The sequence below is a fragment of the Lissotriton helveticus genome, chromosome 1_1 (genome assembly GCF_964261635.1).
Source record: "Lissotriton helveticus chromosome 1_1, aLisHel1.1, whole genome shotgun sequence".
In the NCBI taxonomy this organism is placed as follows: domain Eukaryota; kingdom Metazoa; phylum Chordata; class Amphibia; order Caudata; family Salamandridae; genus Lissotriton; species Lissotriton helveticus.
The window spans coordinates 1,013,068,217-1,013,088,586 of NC_136057.1; the positions used below are offsets into that span (position 1 = coordinate 1,013,068,217).

At 44.6% G+C, this 20,370-nt stretch overlaps 1 protein-coding gene across 2 annotated transcripts in view; it reads left to right on the plus strand.

Annotated features, from left to right (window-relative positions):
• Nucleotides 1-20,370, plus strand: part of SND1 (staphylococcal nuclease and tudor domain containing 1) — a 2,092,018-nt gene that overhangs the window by 215,400 nt on the left and 1,856,248 nt on the right. For both annotated transcript variants that reach the window (XM_078677758.1, XM_078677762.1), the window contains exon 10: nucleotides 2,938-3,051. In XM_078677758.1, the coding sequence (XP_078533884.1) occupies nucleotides 2,938-3,051 (114 nt within the window). The remainder of the gene's footprint in view (nucleotides 1-2,937; nucleotides 3,052-20,370) is intronic.

Here is a 20,370-nt window from a genome sequence, read left to right on the forward strand (position 1 = left end):
ACAGCTGGTGTGAATCGATCATAATGTAATAAAGCAAACAGATGGGCAGCATGATTTTGAAAGATATGCACTAGTCTTTGTATAATCTGTTACATATTCTGGGTGTATTTGAGCAACAATAGAACTCCTTTAACAAGCGTAGATGGGATAATGTGTTTATGGAGATCACATTTAATTGGAGGATTGCATTTTCAAGAGTAAACCAAGTTCAGATCTTTATCTGAAGGCAAAGCCAGTTTTTTCATCCTGTGGGGAATTTTTATATGGCAGTGAAGTTGTAGAGGATGAAAGTTTAATCGGTGAGCTTCAGATAGAATCAGGTTTTCAACATGCGTTATATATTACATCTTCTAATGGGTACTTCTAATTGCTGATTCTTCATTTTGTGATTATCCCCAGTCAGCAGAGTCGGCCGGAAGCTCAAACTGTGCTCTGCACTCTGATAAGTGGCATTGTGCAGGTTCATCCCACTCCGTAAGTGATGAACAAAGTCATATGTAAGAACTACCCCTGTGCGCTGATATCTATTTCTTTCGTCCACATCTTCAGATGTGGAAGCTGAGCTCAACTCCTTTTCTTCATATCTTGAAGAGTTTTGTTTCTCAATGGTTTTCTCTGTTCTACCAGTGCACAAGGGAATGTCCTCTCCTAAGACTTCAGGGTTTAAATCTTATACGGATTGCTGCAAAGAGAGGTCTGACAGATCCACCTCAAGGTGTGCCTCTGGTGTTCAGGTTTGGTGCGCGACTCCAAATCCTGCGAGGACTGCACCCATATTACCCTGAAAGCAATTGAGGAACTCAAGCTGTGGCTCTACGTGGCAAACCACTACAAGACTCCAGGTAGGTCCTGGTCGAAGTCGAGAGTACAGACTCTTTGTACAACTGATTTTTAGCGTGGTCTAAGTCTTCAGGTAAGTACAAGAGGAAGACTAAGATGTCCAGACAGGACTCAGCCCCTTCCTGCTGATCTTGATCTCCACGTCACAATAGTGCTTCAAGGTCTCGCTCCATATCCACAGAGAAAAGGATTCCAACCTTGGTCCCGTTGCACCCTGGCTTTGTAGGTCCATTGGCGTTGCAGCAGGTCGCAATTGTGCATCTTCAGCATGCTACCGGCTCCCTCTGGTGCACTTTTGGGCCCCAAGGACCATTAGGGGCCTCCAGGTGGGTACTGCTGGTGGATCCTTCCTTGACACCATTTGTGCTCCTCAAACAAGCTTCTTGTCCTACACCAGAATATGTTGAGCTAGATCAAAGTTCTGGCGCCAAAGTCTGTGCTGATCCCTTGGATGTCACAGCCGGCACTGGAGAAGGATCCACAATCTATTGTGGTGTCCGACTGAGCTGAATTAGTCTCGACTCTGAAGCTTTCACCCGATCCAGAAGTGGAGCAATATTTGATCCTTCTGATTCAGACGCAATACCATTACTGCAGAGACAGTGTATCATTTTTTTTTTCTCCGACTTCAGCCACAGTCATATGGAGATCATGGGGATGATGAGAATGAGTTCACTCCACCCTATGAAGAGCAAACTTGGTATGTGCACCTTCAAGATGCTAGTGGATTGGTTATCTCACCCCTGGATGACTTCTCTCCTCAACTTCTCTCCCCGACTAAGGAACAGATGCATCAACTTCCCTGCGCGTAAGGAGCCAACACATCACCTTCTCTACGGCTGTTTTTGTTTGATTTTGCCACATCCAAGGTACTTTGTGTTGAAAGTGTTGCATCTATAGTTTGCTATGGACAGAACTGTTTATTCCTTTTAAAAGTCCTATTTTGATAATTGCATCATGGATTTTTGTTGTTTTGGTCTTATTTGGTTTAGATACAACTGGCAATCCGCCTTTCACCGATTTTTCAGGAAGTAGGAGTGTAGAGGACATGGGCAATTTTATAATGCCATGTTGTACAGAGCTGTTCAGGCAAGACCAGTATGGGGATGGACAGCCTCGGGCTACAGGATCCTAACCCAAGGCTTAGTGTGAAAAGAAGAAACCTTTGTTTTCTGGCCCTAGTGGTTGGGTCAAGGAGCAACGCAGCTCACTACTGTTCCGCCTAAAAGACCCAGCAGAAGATGGGCAGGTGATAAATTGGCACAGGCATATTTGAATTGAGGCAGGCCAGAATCCCAAAATAGAGCCTTCCTGGTGTCGAAAGTTGTCAGCTCCATACTAAAGTGGAAGCTGCAGATTGCAATCGGGAGGAGTATTGGACCCACGCCTTCCGCTCAGTCTTTGGCTTCCTTGATGGACTGTCGTGTGGATGTAGATTGCATCCAGAGGGTGTAGGCTCAGACTACTGACTGCTCCAAGGATACGCAACAACCATGTCTGTCTGTGTAGTCACACAGCATGCAATGCGTGTAAGTGATATGAAATGCATCTGAGGAAAATTGATTTCAGAGAGTATGCCTCTCAACGGTTTCACTGGCTACAAAAATTACTGACAGCATTTTTCACAGAAGAGTCCTATAGGTAGCAGAGTTCTCGCTCTGGTCTGTTACTGCCTTCTAGACTATTTGTCTTGATATCCCTGGCCTGATGACCGCACTGGCACATACTCTTACCATGCCTGCGCTCCCACCCTTGATGCGTGGATCGGTCTGTGGGCTGGTGTATCTGTACATATGAGAAGTACTGCAGCTGATGGTCCAGGCTTGATAAATAGACCTCTTGAATACCAACGAGACTGAAAGGATGGGTGAGTGGAGCAGCTGCTGTTTGTCAGCAGGATACACAAGGTTCCAACTCTTACTTGGATGACTTAATGAGTCCTTGTCCTTGTACAGTCCCCGATGCCTATAAAAGATGTATACTGCCTCCCTGTCGTTTCTCAGCTCATCCTCTGGGCCTAGGGTACTTGGCACAAAGTGGGAGCCTTGATTTGTAATTGTTTTTTTTTCTAACCTCTTGTTCTGCTTTCTCTTGTAGGTGGTGCAGGTACTGAATGCAGATGCCATGGTAGTGAAGATGAATTCTGGAGAGTACAAAACTATTCACTTGGCCAGTATCCGACCTCCTCGGCTGGAGAGCGAAGGCGCCCAGGTAAGAGCTGCATCACTTTCCCCCGCACCCTGTGTAAAGTAATGTTAAGCTGGTGGTTAGGTTGTATTTGATTTTTATGTATAGTAGTCGTCCCCATGTTTCATAAATGGCCTAGTACAATTCTGGAGGAGACATAATCAACCATAGGCTATGTGACACTAATGGTCACCTGAGTGGCTAAAGGTTCTGGCAGGATCCTGGATTGTATATTTTCCTATTTGTAGTTGTACTGTTTCATGCTTGAATGTGGACAGCCATGCATTTGTAAAGTTTGAATAGAGCAGCATCTGGCTTCAGGCTGTAAATTACTTTAGGATTGGTGAATTGGTATACCATGGAGCCAGACAGTTCTGGCGCATTGAATCCGCATGCTGTTCTAATCCTCGTTTGTTTGTGATGGTCTGCCTCCTGCATGTATTGCAGCATAAGCTAAATCATTCAGCCCCGGTAAGTGTAAGATTATATATTGATGGCACCATGGAGAACACCCTGCTAGTCGCTATTTGAAAGTCGCCGGCTCACCTGTTTCTGTGGAAGACTCCTCTTGGATTTATTAAGCTTTTCACTCCCTGTGCATCAGACTCTTAATTAAAATGTTAAAGCTCCATGTTAAAGACGAATAAAGGTGGATGCGCCAACAAATGAACAGGGAGAGCCTGCCTTGGGTTTGGCTTGGCTCTTGACACCTGTGTACGAGCAGAGACATGAACATTTTGGGCATGTATATCATGCAATAAGCATCAGTGAAAATAAGTTCTTTTCAAAATTGAATACAGTGTATTTCTTTGAAACGCTTCCTGCATGTTACTTTAGTACTTCAACAAAAGGTAGCAAGGGGTCAAAAACAACCACTAACTAAGTTGCATCCCTACACAGTGACTGGAAAGAAAAAGGAAATGAACTACTGATGTGTAGTGCGAATCACACATAGGGTCTCCTATCTCTTGAGAGAAGATTCCCATCAGTCACCACTCAGATCCGCCCTTCATCATCTGGGATCCTTCACCCTCTGAGATACAATGTGGGGACCCACAGTGGACTGGCAGATGTAAAAAGCCTAATCCTACCTGTGGTGTCCGGTGTGAGGGGAACACTAGATGTATGGTGATGACTGAAAGCAGTGCTGATAAGTGAAGTGCAAAGTGAAGTTGTGAAAAAGACTGTAAAATTAGGTAGGGAAGCGAAAAAATTATTTATTGAGGTTCACTTCAATCCTAAAATTAAAAATGAGTGCGTAGTGGTCTAAACAAATAACCACTGTTGGAAATGGGAGGTCCAACAGTGGTTATTTGTATAGACCACTACGCACTCATTTTTAATTTTAGGATTGAAGTGAACCTCAATAAATAATTTTTTCGCTTCCCTACCTAATTTTACAGTCTTTTTCACAACTTCACTTTGCACTTCACTTATCAGCACTGCTTTCAGTCACCACCATACATCTAGTGTTCCCCTCACACCGGACACCACAGGTAGGATTAGGCTTTTTACATCTGCCAGTCCACTGTGGGTCCCCACATTGTATCTCAGAGGGTGAAGGATCCCAGATGATGAAGGGCGGATCTGAGTGGTGACTGATGGGAATCTTCTCTCAAGAGATAGGAGACCCTATGTGTGATTCGCACTACACATCAGTAGTTCATTTCCTTTTTCTTTCCAGTCACTGTATAGGGATGTAACTTAGTGTTTGTTTTGGACTCCTTGCTACCTTTTGTTGAAGTAATTGTTCCTGGGATAGTAGTATTGTTGGGTCGTTAAATTATCCCTTAGACCCTCTTCCTCCTGGTTCATTGTATGTTACTTTGGTACACCAGATTATATCACTGCTTTGAAAAGTATTTATGAAAAGTTATAATGTTTAAGCTTGAACTATCCTTCTCCCTGCCCTTATGACTATGCCAATAATTTACTAAGACAAAAGTTCGCTATCTGTACACTATATATGGCCTATATTCCTTCTACAGATTGAGCAACATTATAGTCTGTTAAATCAAACACACAAGCTATTTGTACAGTACAAATTCTGAACTCTCATATTTGAAGGCAAGGCGCTTTCATATGCAATAATGAAGAAAAAGGAGGCTTGGAGAAATAAAATGTTTGTCTAGGATCAAACAGTTGGTCTAGTGGGGAAGCCAGGATTGATCTTGGTTTATGGTTTCACATTGTGCAGTTCATTCACTAGAAGGGTCTCTTTGGACTTCTCTTTTACATCAAAGGTTAATGCTTTGTCTTGAATTGTTGGCACCTACCCTAGGGTGTGAATAGCTAGCTTGCGGCACCCATATGAAAGCTTGGTTCGTTTTGAGTTTGAGGGTCCAAGAGGTTCAGACACCTGGCTCAAGCTTTCAGTGGTTCACCCACCTTTTAAGTATGAGCGGGTTATGACTACTGAGGGAGTGGTTCTTAAGCTAGGAAGTTGCGATACACTGGTAGTCAGGATGCAGCAGTGGCATAAGGCAGAGTGCCATAAGGGGAGACAGATTTCTGTTTACATATCACTCCTTGCTAAAACTGCCAGTTCTACAGTTACAAAAAGAACAATTGATGTACAGAATGTTGAACAATGTCAAACATTCACCCCAATACAGAGATCTGGGCCTAAATCCATTGTTTGCTCAGCATGCCATTCCAGTTTAGACCCAGCCAAATGCAAATCAGTGTTGACCCTGCTCCCTATGGGAACAGTCCAGCCCGAACTTCCAGGACAGGAAACCAGCATCCTAGGACCGGTTTCTGGGTTTTACCCCTCATCAGCCAGGCTAGCTTGACTCTAGTAGCATGGAGTCTTTGACTTTCTCGCCCTAAGTGCGCCGGGTATGCCCAGACATGGGTCCCGGGCAACTGCACCACTGGATTCAGGCAAGTCTGGCAGAAGATGGGTGATGCCCCAAAACCGGTCCCAGGATGCTTGTTTCCGGTCCAGGGAGGACTTGGCTTGGCAGTTCGGGCTGGACTGTTCCCATGAGCCACAGTGTCAAGACTGATTTGCATATGGATGGGTCTGAACTAGGGTGAGCAAAAGAGCAATGGATTTAACACAGATCTCTTGACTGGGGTGAATGCTTGATTTGCTCTGCATTCTGTCCACCATCTGTGTGTCTTTGTAGTTCTACAGTTAGTCTGCAGAATAGCCACTCAAAACGTTCAAATATTTTGGGCATTGCACGTGTTACACAGCAGTTTCATTGGGAATTAGCATTTTAGTTTTCGCTTGCCAGTTGATAATTTTTAGGATTGATAAATATATGTAAACCTTGGCAGAAAATGAAGTGTGAATTAGTGTTTGGTTAAAAATGCATGCATCCAGAAATGTAACTGAGATTACCTAACATCGTGAGAGATGCTACCTACCTCCGTGGGCACCGCCCAAAGGCTAACATCCTGAGAGATGCTGTCTGACTCCATGGGCACCGGCCAAAGACTAACATCCTGAGAGATGCTGTCTGACTCCATGGACACAGGCCAAAGGCTAACATCCTGACTGCCTCCAAGGGCACTGGCCAAAGGCTAACATCCTGTGAGATGCTGTCTGCCTCCATTGACACCGGCCAAAGGCTAACCTCTTGAGAGATGCTGCCTGCCTCAATCGACACCGGCCAAAGGCTAACCTCCTCAGAGATGCTGCCTGCCTCAATCAACACCGGCCAAAGGCTAACCTCCTGAGAGATGCTGCCTGCCTCAATCGACACCGGCCAAAGGCTAACATCCTGAGTGATGCAGTCTGCCTCCATAGGCACCAGCAAAAGGCTAACATCCTGAGAGATGCTGTCTGCCTCCATGGGCACAGGCCAAAGCCTAACAACCTGAGAGATGCTGTCTGCCTCCATGGGCACCAGCCAAAGGCTAGTACGAATGTAAGAGGCCATCTGGGGAATGACTTCGCAATAGGCCTCAAACCCGAAGTCGAGAGAACACTAAAGGGCACCTAATGAGCTCAGTTATGCTAAGCAACTACAGTGTCTGTGCAGACCTCATGCCTGTGTCTCAACTTCTCTGGACAGGGTGGCCCTTCTGGCAACATCCGCTCCTACTCAACCGGACCCCAAAAAAGCGTTTTTAGTGATGTCCTTTCTTTGTAATGTTAGATATTCTTGTCGCTTTTTCAGCAACCACATTCAAAATCCTACTTAAATGAATGGCTGCTGCCTGCATGGTTTTAGTACCTGCCCTTGACTGACATCCACCGATGTGCAGAAGCGCTATGGCGATCCTTTCAGTCGGCAAGTTGACACTTTAAAATAAGGCGTCTAGCACTATGGTATTACTAGTAAAAGCAGTTGTAAACTGAATCATTCTGCAAGTTATCGTCTAATTCCGTTTCTTGTACTCCTGAAAGGCACTGAGCCATTCCGATGTCCTCTAACCCCGGAGGTGCACCTAGTTTACTGTTTATGCCCACACTCGCCACCACACTTAATGACTATTACTGAGTAGCCTCCTCCGGCCTGATGTAATAATAAAAAAAATCATTAAAAACTCATACTTCTAAAAATACATGGAGGGACTTTAGGTCAAGCCTCTTTGTCCATTGGTCTGTTCTTTAGTCATTTACATTTTTACTTCCGCTCGCCACAGAACACAGTAGGGGCAGTGGGTGACCCTACTTCAGCTATCCCTTCCGCTCTCCACAATACACAGTAGGGGCAGGGGGTGACCCTACTTCAGCTATCCCTTCCGCTCTCCACAGCACACCTTGCACATCCACCTAAAAAGGTACTCTTCAGTGCCATGGCTGGTCAGCAAATACTTTACGTTGCTAGTTCTTTTACTCGTTCCTTTATTTTTATATTATTCCTTGCATGTTTAAACTAGTTCCTCAAGTTACAATAATTCAAAGCTGCTATCTTTTATAAGAGGCAATCAGAATGCTATTTTTTTTGTGATAACCCTGAAAACAAAAGATGGTTTCTATACCCATTTCAAGTACACCCGCCGGCTAGGAACCACACATACTGTTCAAAAATGATATGTAGTAATTTGTTTTTTATTAACTGTCTTAAATGTAGTCAATACAGTTGTTTTTTTATGTTATCCTTAATTTACTTTGTTTTTGTACTGTGTGCTTGCAATTAAAAGAAATCGTCCCGTCTTGCTAAGGCCAGGCCTTGTTAATATTGGTTTCTACGTGCGGTGTCCCAAGAGAGGAGGCGCAGCAAGAAACCCTCTGAAAAGGCTGGGTGGGGTGGGGTATTCTGCCATCTTAAAGGTTCCACTGGGAGTCAGCCAGGCTCTATAAGCGAGTGTGCTGTCCTCGTCGGACAACAAGTAAACAATTGAAACATCGAAGCGTGCTTTAGTGCTGCGCATTTCCGTTACCATGTTATTTTACCTGTTGGAGCTTTTGATGCATGTCAAGTATGTTTTTTCCTGCTCACCCTTTTTGCTCACAACACACACCCTTCTCTCTGTTCAGGGCGGTCTTAGGGACCTGATGGAAACACTCTTAACCACATCGCTGCTTAAGAGTTTCCCCTGCTGTGCTGGACAGCAACGAAAACGGGTGTGGTCATGACGAGCTGAGCTCGTCATGAGCCCCTGAGAGGTATATGCCATGGTGAGCTGAGCTCGTCATGAGCCCCTGAGAGGTATATGCCATGGTGAGCTGAGCTCGTCATGAGCATGGAAGGGGTTAAAGTCTGGATCAGGACTAGTCCATCAATCAGCCCCCGCCCTCCTTCGTTGCCCCCTTGTCAAACTGCAGGCAATGAATTCCTAGGCCGCAGCTGACAGTGTTGTATCTCTATCGAGGAACACACTGTACTGAGGTGACTTCACGCGGAGGCTCGCAGGAGGCAGTGTCCTTGTTGCTTTGTGTCCATGGCGGCAGGATAATCCGGCAGCAGCACAGAGAACCCTCGCTCAACAGAAGGAGCTTTAAATGTTCCCCTGGCTATCACTAGCCTGCATAGGATTCACCAGTTCATCATTCCCATAGGAAGGACTCTTTCCTCAGCCTCTCCTCATGCCTGGCAAAGAGCAGAGCACAAAGCTCCATTAATGGTGGGATTGCGCTGTCAGTCTAGGAATAGTTGGTGGTGTTGGGGATAATTCTTCACCGTTCCCTAGCCTGTCTGACCGTGGCCGACGGAGAGCCCGAGGATGCTGGGGCCCCACGCATGCATATTGCACACTCTTGATGCGGTGATGGATATGGGACTTTGCTCCTCTTCAATTTGCATCTCTCGAGCTGTGAGCCCAACGAGGCCCAGAATGTGTGGATTTGGATCCTTGCAGTGAGTAGGTATGAAACAGAGGGCCTGTTCTAGGGTCACGTGTGACACTGCAGGCCATCGCCTCAGCGGGGTTGTGGCCCAACCAGCGTGGCCTGCTAGGGCTCTCGTCCATGTTTAAGATCAGAAAGGAATAGCTCTTTTGCGTGGACCTGCTCAGTTACCCACTCTGGCAAGAAGCTGTAGGCAAATTCTAAATGATAGATGGGAATATACTAAAGTTGTGCAAGAGACTGCTAAAAAAGAAATGTTTGAAAAAGAAGGTATGAACTGGGAGAAGGGAGCAACTAAATGAGAATAATGCCAAACATGCATCCCATTGACAAGTTGACGAAGTATGTTGGTCCATCGCTGCCTTTTGGAGCCATATCCCGAGTGACACCTACAGCCATTCACTGCCAAGACGGCAGCCAGTAGCATTGCACAGTGGGATTGTTTTCAACCCATTGTCAGTGGTTAATGAAAACTACAAGAATCTGCATGCAACGTTATATTAGACTGCAATCTAGGGCTGATTGAAGGAGTTCTGAAAAGCTTGGCAGTTCTGAGGGGGTCACTTTACCTGATTCAGAGGTCTGGTCGGCTGCCAACAGCGGTTTCTCAAAGGTTAACAGGAGTATTTCTGGGGACCATCATATGTGCTTCGATGACTTCACATGCGGTCCATTACAGTGACTGTCCCAGTGGGTAGTTTATGCTTGGCTCCTGTCTGTGCCCTGGACCCCTGTAGAATGACCTCGTGCTTATGGATATTGTTATTTGCGAATATCATCCATGCTTAAACAAGGTAGAGGAGCCATAGCCCGATCACATGTCATTTGAAGAACATAAGACTATTTAAGGAGAATGATTTTAGGAAGGGTTCATCTTAGGATTCGGTGATAGTGAGAGCACAGATCATAGCATTTTTAGGAGTAGTTTTGCCTAGATGCTAGATTGAACCCCTAAAAAGTATCAATATATTTTTAGTTTGAACTTTTTTCAATGGCAAAAACATTTTTCCATATACTTTTTTTAATGACTGATTTCCTTTTTTCTTCATTTCCAATGGACTTTTTGCACTTCGCCTGCCTACAATTTGTCCCTAGGGGAAGAACGTCAGTGGTGAAAGGGGCCCAGGTGGGACCGGGCCCCAGAAAAGAGGAGGAGCGGCCGGGGGTGGGCTCCTCGAGCCGTATGTGCTCACCTGGGGGTCTGGGTGGTACCGGGCCCCCCACCGAGTCCCTGAAAGCGGCAAAGCGCCTGCACGGCTCTCCCCGGCACAGCGGGAGAGACGCTCATGTATTATTCATCTATTGACAATGGTCTCATTCCAATGGTGTGGAAGGAAGCCCATGTCCGCCCTATCCTTAAAAAATAAACGGCAGATAGCAAAATCTTGAATAATTACAGACCGATATCGCTGCTTCCTTTGTTGGGGAAAATATTGGAAACCCACATAAATAAGCAACTGAGCCACTATTTGGAGGCCAACAACATCTTGGATCTATCGCAATCCGGCTTTCGGCCGGGCTTTAGCACTGAGACTGCCATACTGGCAATCACAGACACAATTAGATGGACCCTTGACAAAGGAGGATCTGCCATGCTCATTCTCCTGGACCTCTCCGCAGCATTCGATACTGTTTCTCATCGACTGCTTGCGGAGAGACTGCGGGATGGGGGATCTTGCCTTGAAATGGCTAATGAGTTTCCTGGCCCACAGGAAGCAACTGGTTATGTTGGGCCCTTTCAGGTCTAAAAAATTCTAGCTGGATAAGGGAGTTCCACAAGGCTCATGCCTAAGCCCTACTCTATTTAATGTTTATATGACCCCACTACCTAAGATCGTGCGACGCTACGGGATTGAGGTCGTCTCATATGCAGACGATACTCAACTGATCTTCCCCATTGGATCAAATCTAGAAGAAGAGAAAGTGCGTTTCTCGGCGGGAATGCTGGCTATTGCACATTGGATGGCAGAATCCTGCCGCTAATTAAATTCCGAGAAAACAGAGTTGATGTTTTTAAACCTGGCTGAATGGTGGCCTGCCCAGTTTGGCACGGCCCCTGTTCCCTCGACATCAGTAAAAAGCCTAGGAATACAACTGGATGACAAGCTGACCATGAAGGACAATGTCAGAAACATTATGAGTTCGTGCTACTATAGCCTCCGACTTCTACGCAGAATTATTCCAGATTTACCACTGAAACATCGTAGAACGGTGGTCCAGGCGATGGTAGTGAGCCGTTTGGATTATGGAAATGCCTTATTGGCAGAATAGGAGAGACCCTGATAGCAAAACTCCAAGTCATCCAAAATACGGCAGCCCGGATGGTTTTGAATCATCCTCCGGGCACGCCATCTCTCCCTCTGCTCAGCGCTTCACTGGCTCCCAGTGAAAAAGAGATCTTTTTTCAAGACGTGTTGCCTTACCTTCAGAGCTACTAATGGAACAGGCCCTAAATACCTACAAAATAAACTCTGTAAACTGACGTCCTGTTGCAATTTAAGTTTGAATGGAAAGGCTTTACTGATGATCCCACGTATTTGGCGGACACGCCTGGGTGGCAAAGCGTTTTCTTATGTTGCCCCCAAATATTGGAACTCCCTGCCAGAAGCCTTGCGCAAGTCCACATCCTACCTCGTCTTCAGGAAACTCCTGAAAGCTTTCTTAAATATCTCGTACTAGTTCTGACATCTAATTCCCCCCCCTACAGGTTTCTGTCTAGTTAGCGCGGAGATGCCCCCGGGTGAGTCATGCGCTCTATAAATAATCAATAACATAACATAACATTCAGCAACAGGAGCTGAAGCGCCCCATATTGCCTTGCAAGGCATGGGGAATGGATCGTTTTTGGCGTTTTGGTGGCCTCCAGAGGAGAGGGATCACCCTGGAGTGTGAATAGGCGCTCGCCCCCAGCACAAAGCTAAGTCCCACCCTAAGTTTCTGAGGCTTTAAAATGAATAATCCCTCAACGCTCGGCGAAGATTGCATCACCTCCTAGGCTGGAACTTTTGTTCTACAGCTGGGGGTTCATTGAGAAGTGCATCAAATATTAAAGGGCTCAGTTGGAGATGTCTCGAGAAGGGCATCCCCTGGAGGTGAAATGGTGTAATGACACTGAAATGTATTTACTAATGGTTATTTCTTTTGGAGGGACTGCATTTCACAGTTTGTAAGGTGATGTCATAAGCACAGTTTTTTAAGTGGCTAGACACTCCTGCTAGGGTGTCTGACTGTATTTACTTAATCCTGTGATCATCTGTGATGCCTTTAGGGGCTGTAATTGCAATGCATCGCTAGTGATATCCAAATGTGCTGAGTACTGTCATTCTAAAGTGTGCGTACACATGTATTCTCGCTGCTGTGCTTGGGTGAAGACCCCAGATTATTAGCCCTTAAGATGTAGAGGTGCATACTGTATGGTCAGTAGGAGAGGCTCAGTCAGGGTCATGTGTCACCAAGGCAGGTGTAGCCTGTTTAATGCTTGTTGAGGTAATGGGGGGGTCGCCACTGGGATGGTGCCAGTGTGCAGGGCCCTCGCTCCAGGTTAAGACCAATTCACTGCATTGGGAGCAAGATGATATGCATACATGGGAGTGGTGGTACTAGACCCCACCCCCACTGCAGGAGGGGTGGAGATGTTATGCAATGTCACAAAGTAATTCCATCAGCTTATGTAGATTTGTAAATTGGTGTATAGTATTGAGTGGTGTCTGTGTTTAATAAATGTACTCTTACTTTTATAAAGCAAAGTACAGGCTGGACAATCAATTATTGAGTGTTATTTTTGCGCACCTGCTAATGGCGATTACTAGCCCACACCACCTCCCTTGACTAAGCCTCAGACTACTCTGTAACGCTACCCTCAGAGTCAGGCGCTGCCCTGGGGTGTTTGGTTCCCAGTGAAGGACAAATGTGTCATGTTTTGTGCAGGCCTCACAGATGCTGCCTCGTTTTCCAACACTGTGACCATGAGGTTGAACACCGGCCCCTGCAGTGGACACATTAGTCCACTGAGCCACCAAACCCGGCACATCACCTGGTAAAATAGCTTTGCGGTTTCAGGTACTTCTTGTAAGTATATGCAAGTAACCCGGAGGTCATATGCTCTATTCCAGTCTGGGCCGTTTGAGCCATTTCCACGTTATAAAATGTTAACAACTGATTTTGGGAGTAGGGACACAGGTTATCACCAAGAAAGATAATTTAGGGCTCCGTGAACTTGCATGGTCTCTTTCAGGACCAGTTACACATGTACAAGGCCAAAGAGCAGAAATCAAATAATTTGTTACAAGGATATTTACTGCTGCTTATTAGACGTGTTACTAGGCTCTCTATTATGAATTAGTTTAATTCCTGCCCTAACACTGTTCCCACTACTCTTCCCCTGTGCCCCCATCCTCCCAAGACCAGTTTTTTCCTGTCTTAGATGTGAATGCTTCTAATAAGTGGACCGATGAGGGGTGAGACATTGAGGCCCATTGACATTTGTATGTTCCTAGGAAGAAACAAGCAGCCTCTTAATTGGCCAGCATGCGTTTCTAAATGCTACAAGTCCCGTAGACTTAATTCTGAATCTAGCCAGGAGTCACGTTGTCAACAAAGCTGCTTACCAAGCCCAATCTTCCTGGCAGTGGAGTCAGCACTGTGGCACACTAACCCCTAAAATGTGGGCATGAAACGTTAAGCCTGCGGAGCACTTTAATTCTGAGTACTACGTTAATAAATTGCCCATGAAGCTTAAATATAGCGATAACTCCATACAACAAGAAAAGACACAGAAAGGTCTGGCATTTGTGAAATATGAAGTTGTTTTTCTTTGACTTGGAGAGAGGAGCATGAATGTAATTGGGGGCTGAGAACAGACACCAGCAGGAAATCTGGTAGGATGAATTGTGATAGTGTAGTGAAGGGTATACTGCCACAGGATAGTAAATACCAGTTCAGATTCTTTAAAACCAGACCAGTTTGCCTCTATGCCGCTACTTGGATTTTTCATACCGTTAATCATTGGCTCCAGATTTTCCCTGGTTTAAATAAATGTACCCCATTTTTTATAATCTGGCTTTTTACGTATCTCTAGATCACCAGTTTCTCCTACCTGAGCCTCCGGATTGTTCCCCAAGTCCTTGAACAGCCCTCTATTTTGCCTTGTATATGCAATATTTCATATACCTGCATCTAACTGCAGAGTTATTCATTATTTGCAACCAGACCTGTGTGCACCTTTTGCTTCCTGATACTTGAGTTAAGCAGATGAAGGCACTGTATATAGTTGTATATTGGGAAGGATGCAGCAGTTCTATAATCCTGTATAGAATGGACTTCGGGCGGTCGCCAGCTGGATGACTTCCAACTGTCTCCAGCTGAACGCAAGTAAGACGGAGGTCATGATCTTTGGCAAACAAACGGAGCTCTGGGGAGACAGGTGGTGGCCGTCGGATCTGGGTTCTACGCCAACTCCGGTCACTGAGTTAAAAAACCTTGGGGTATGGCTTGACCCAACTCTCACCTTTGTCTGCCATACTAAGCGCACGGCAGCGTGCTGCTTTGGCATTTTGCGCGTGCTACGGCCTGTGCTTAAATTTTTCGATGCTGCCACTAGGCAACTCGTGATTCAAGCAACTGTGATTTCGAGGCTTGATTACGCCAGTTCCTTGTTAGTGGGATTAAACCAATCGGAAATCACTCGCCTGCAGCGCATTCAGAATGCCGCAGCGAGAGCTGTTGTGGGATTGCCTAGATTCTGTCCCACTGCTAACACCCTGCGTACGCTGCATTGGCTTCCGATTGCGCAAAGGATCCGGTTTAAGGCCCTTTGCGTAGCCTATAAAATTCTTAAGGGATCTTCTGCCACCATCCTTTCCAATCTTTTGTCCTGCTATGTTCCGGTCCGGGCTTTAAGATCCTCTGACCTAGAACTTGCAGTCGTCCCTCGCTTCAAGCGTAGCAGGGCAGGTGGTCGCTCTTTTCAAGTTCGTGCCGCAGTGCTGTGGAACTCCCTCCCCCCGGCGATGCGTGCCCACAGGGACCTGCTTTCTTTCCGTCGAGCAGTAAAAACTTTTCTGTTCCCTTAAATTCTTCCTGTTTTTTCCTGTTCAGTCGTGTTGTGTTTCTACCTTGTTGGGCGCCAGGACGCTCCTTTGCTGGAGCATCTGTGCGCCAAATAAATGAGTATAACATAACATAACATAACATAAATTAGTCATAACCTGGTTTAGTTGGGAGTCTAGCCTTGATCAACAATGTCTTCAGTCCAGTCTGGTGACTTGTATGTCATTAATTTTTTTAATTCATTCCACTTTTTATATAGGGAAACCTAATCTGTATGGTCGTTGGTGCATTTTCTTGAACAATATAAATTCATAAATGGTCAGTTAAGCAATGCCCATAAATGGATGAGAGATTTATGATGCATAGATAATAATTTTGGGTGTTAAACGTGCAATAACTATTGATATAAACAAGGTGGCCTTCCAGAGAGTGACATGTGTCTGCTCAATCATTCGCTCATCCAGCTAGAAAGGTCAACAAAGGTGTGAAATCGGAGTTCAACAGTTTTGAAGTACGGTTAGAAATCGAGGTTTCTGGTTGGCAAAATATAAACCCTGTCCAAGCAGGAGCCACATTCCATATCGGTCAGTCAGATACACAATCTAAATTAACCTGTGCTCACCCTCTGATAGCTTGGCACAGAATAGTCATCCTTAACGTAGGAGGCAATGTGTAAAGTATTAGGGCAAACCTTTAATTACAGTTAGTGAAGACACCACAAAAAGGCTCCACACCAGTTTAGGAAAATAAACCTTATTTATCTGAGTAACACCAGACCAAAACGACAAAAATCCAGTAAGTAGAACTTGATATTATTTTTTTTTTAAGATTAAATCTAAAAACAGTCCTTAGAAGTCAATAGCTCTAAAAGGTTACTTGAGGTAGCGCTAGACCAGAGAAAATCCAAAGTTCAGGCTGACCGTGATGGAGGGCAGGCTAGCTACAGGAGCCTCACTATACCCGCTGAAAAAGTACCTTTGGCAGAGCAAGTGTCTGTGTCGAAGACTCGATGCGTCTGTTCCGATTCGCACAATCGTGTGGAAGTCGAGCCTCGCAGTGGTGTCTTGAGATCAGCGCTGCGTTGTCAACTTGCGGTAAAGACCTCGGCTAGGCGCTGTATCGTTGTTGAACCTCGCAGTCAGGTCATTGTGTTGCCTGGCCACGCTAGGATGTCCTTGGATAAGCACTGCTGCTTCAGAGGGCCCTGTGTCTGTTTTGATCAGCACAGTGGTAATAATGCATCACATTTTTTTCCTTTTTTTTTTTTTCCTAAACAGCTGCAAAACCCACTTCTTAGGCCAAGGACTGGAGGGGGCACCTAAGGTAAGGATTGGACTCGGAGCAGGAGCACCAGCAAAATTGCAAGATGTCTTTTATGACCCTCAGACTTCAGAGAGCAGGAAGCAAGCCAACAAGCCCTTGGAGAAACTTTGGTTCATGGATATAGAGAGCAGATCCAGTGCCTCTCACTCACTAGTAGGAAGCAGCAGGCCAACATAGCAGAGCAGGTATCAAAATGGCAGTCCCTTCTACAGCAATGAGCAGGCCAACACAGAAAAGCAGTTAGCAAAGTGGCAATCCCTCCTGCAGCACAGCAGCTTTTCTTCCAGGCAGAATGTCCTTGGTTCCAGCAAAGTTCTGAATTGGTTGTTTGAAGGGTCTAGCACTTATACCCAGTTGTGCCTCTGAAGTGAGGGAGACTTCAAAGAGGCCTTTGAAGAGCACAGGGTCCCTGCCTTTTCTGCCCAGGCTCCAAACTGACTATAGGGGGGTTTGCAGCTCTTTGGGTGGGGACAGGCCCAGCCCTATTCAGGTGCAAATGCCAGCTATTCATTTCCAATCTAACTCCGGAAAGCCCATCAGCCTGTTGGTGGGCCATGAGGATGCAAATATAACACCCCAGCACACTTTGTGTGACTGTCTAGAGGGAATGCACAAAACCCCGAAATGTATTAAGAGGCACAGAATGGTTAAAGTAAGAAAATGCAAACTTTCTAAAAGTGGCCTTTTGAGATTTACAATTTAAAATCTGACCACCATAAGTTGTGATTTTTAAATTGCGAGTCCAGAGAAAAACTCAGATCTTTGTCGTCCCAATTGTAAATTAGTTGAAATGTTTTAAGACAACCCCAATGTTAACCTACGGTAGAGAGAGTCCCAGCAGTAGTGAAAATCAAATTTAGCAGTTGTTCACTACCAGGACATGTAAAGCTTAAAAGTACATGTCCTACTTTTAAATATACCATACCCTGCCCAAAGGGCTGCCCAGGGCCTACATTAGGGATGACTTACATGTAATAAAAGGGAAGGTTTGGGCATGGCAAGTAGGTTAACTTGCCAGGTCGAAATTTTTTAAACTGCACACACAGGCTCTGAAGTAGCAGTCCTGATACATGTTTAAGGGGCTACTAAAGTGAGTGGGGAATTCAGTGTTGCAGTCCCACTAGTAGTTTTTAATGTACAGACCCTTTGCACATGCAGTGCACTTTATTAGGAACTTAAAGGTAAATTAAATATGCAAATTATGGACAAACCAATGCTTCCATGTTGTGAGTACAGAGTATATGCACTTGAGCAGGGGTTAGCCGTGGTAAATTGAACAGAATCCCAAATCCAAGAAAAAACAAGCTCCGAAAAAATGGAGGAGAAAGGCAAAACATTTGTGTCCCTGCAGGTTAAAAAGTTGATGGTTTGTTGAAGAGGACATCAAGATAGATGGAAATGATGATCTGGCAACCCTACCAAAGACAACATACAGTTACGATTTGCAGTGCAGCTGTAACTGTGGATAATGTACAAAAGCAGGGGATAGAAATAATCTTACTCCAATTAAATTGGAAACCAATCTCTGTATTGTAATCTTTTTCAATTGACAACTTCTGAAATGTAGCAAGTGTGCATCCTCATAGCAAATGCCCTGCTGCCTCTATTCTTGATGAACCTGTGGAAATGTAGTTAACTTCCATCGTTAATGAATATCTTTCTTTTGATTAGCAGGTTTTTTAATTTAAAATCCTGCTGGGTGACATCCTTTCTTCACCAGTGGTGTTAAAAATGAAGCACAGACTACCCAAGAGTCACTTTTGAGCCAGGTGGGTCCGAATGGTATATATGCTAGGAGGCAGTTGCTTACCCCTTCCATTTGCTTGCAGTATTGAGTTTTTACCTAATCCCAATCATTGGAGAAATATTAGAGATTTTTTAAGCCACAACCGTGATAAGCAGTGGGCAGCCACTAACAAGGGCTCAGGCATGCTTGTCTTAGCATGACCTCCCTTTTTCTTGGCTAGTCCTTAAGCGAGTATTTGTCCTGTATGCATACTTCTGCTAAGAAGCACAGGACCATTTCGTAGTCCGTCTTGATCATCAGACTGTCCTTCATTCCATTCCACTTAGTTCCAGTATGGCTAGTTTCTAGGCTTTGCTGTCCATTGAAAAGAAACTTCTAAATAGGGCTAGCTCTGATATCTTGCGCTGCCACATGAAAATGTGTTTTTATAACCTATTGCAGTTTAAGTCCATACTAATCTGTTTCATCATTGTCAAGACTCTTGAAACCAGACCACAGAGTTTTCATTGAAGGCATGCTTCCATGTATAAGGTCTTTCTTCAGCATTGACCTCCTTAGAAATGACCCAAAAGAACGTTGAGAACATTTGGCAGTTTCCATGAAACATTTGGCTTTAGGGCTTCCTCCTTAAAAAACTTTCTCCTAATCTGTGACATTTTGATTTCTGTTTAGCTTTATCTGGCCATGTGTCGGCAAGGAAGGACATTTCCAGTTTTTGTAGACCGGATACTACTACTACTAAAGCTTTCTCAGAGCTATAGCGTTTGTAAAAATGGAACATATTGATGATCCTGTCCTCAAGACTGGTTATCTCCGCTGGGTAATTGTAAGTAGAACTCTACTTCAGCCACGTAGCAAAGATTGTTAGCGGAACGGAGATAATGGGTCATGCACATATTGCTGCTCCTTAGATTGAAACTTCGACTTAAGTTCTATTGTTCTGTTCTGTAGCAGGTTTGATTTTTATTTGGGCCTTTCAGCTGCTGCCTTCATCTGCCTTCATGAGATTGGAGCTTGGACAGCTGCTAAGACGGTCCACCATTAGGGCAGTAAACCTTCTGTTTACTGCCGGTTGTGAGACAGACCTACTTCCTAACTAAAATTGTGCCTATGCACATTGGTGAGTTGATTGTGTATAAATGGATCCCAGCTGTGCAGGGAGATGGATATTGGCGGCTTTATGGAGTTCTGGGATGGTTCTGCTATTTATTTCTGTTTTGACGCAGTCAGTTATCCATTGAGTACTTATCACATCAGTGACTCTAGCTACATTGCCTCCTTTTGTGCTACAAACTGAAATCAAATATAATCTTGTTTCCCTATCCCACTTGCCCAAACAAAACGGCCACAAGGTTCATGTCTTTTTTTTTTTTTTCTTCTGTCTCCGGTCTTCGCCTTTTAGTCTAATTGGATGAATTTCATCTTTGCTTTATAGTATTATAAAAGATTTTATGACGCTCCATTAAATTGAGGATCAATGGCTTATAAAAACTCCTGAATTGACTTTAATCTGTTGAAGTACTCCTAAATGATGGTTCCCCAATCCTCACTTATGTGCACTTGTACAGTGTGCTGATCGAAGGGATTTTTTGACATTTTCCTGGAATTACTGATTTGTATTTTTTGTTTGTTGTGTAGCTGCTCTTAAAGAAATGCTCAAGTTCAGTGTGGTCCTTAATCTGTGGTCCAAGGACCCCTGAGGCACGCAAGCCCTACTCAGGGGGGTCCTCTACTGTTAAAAATGACTATTAATACATTAATACATTAAAATGAATAAAATATATACAAATAAAGAAGCACAATTGAAAATGTTAAAACCTTTTCTATTTTTCATTGTAAATGAAAGAAAATATTTAAATATTTGAGTTTTTTTCTATTTTTGTGTATTTAAAGTTAAAATCTTTGAAATAACTTATGATGGGGTTCCCAAGCTTCCAATAATAAATCAGTGGGGGTCCCTGAAGTCCAGTAATGA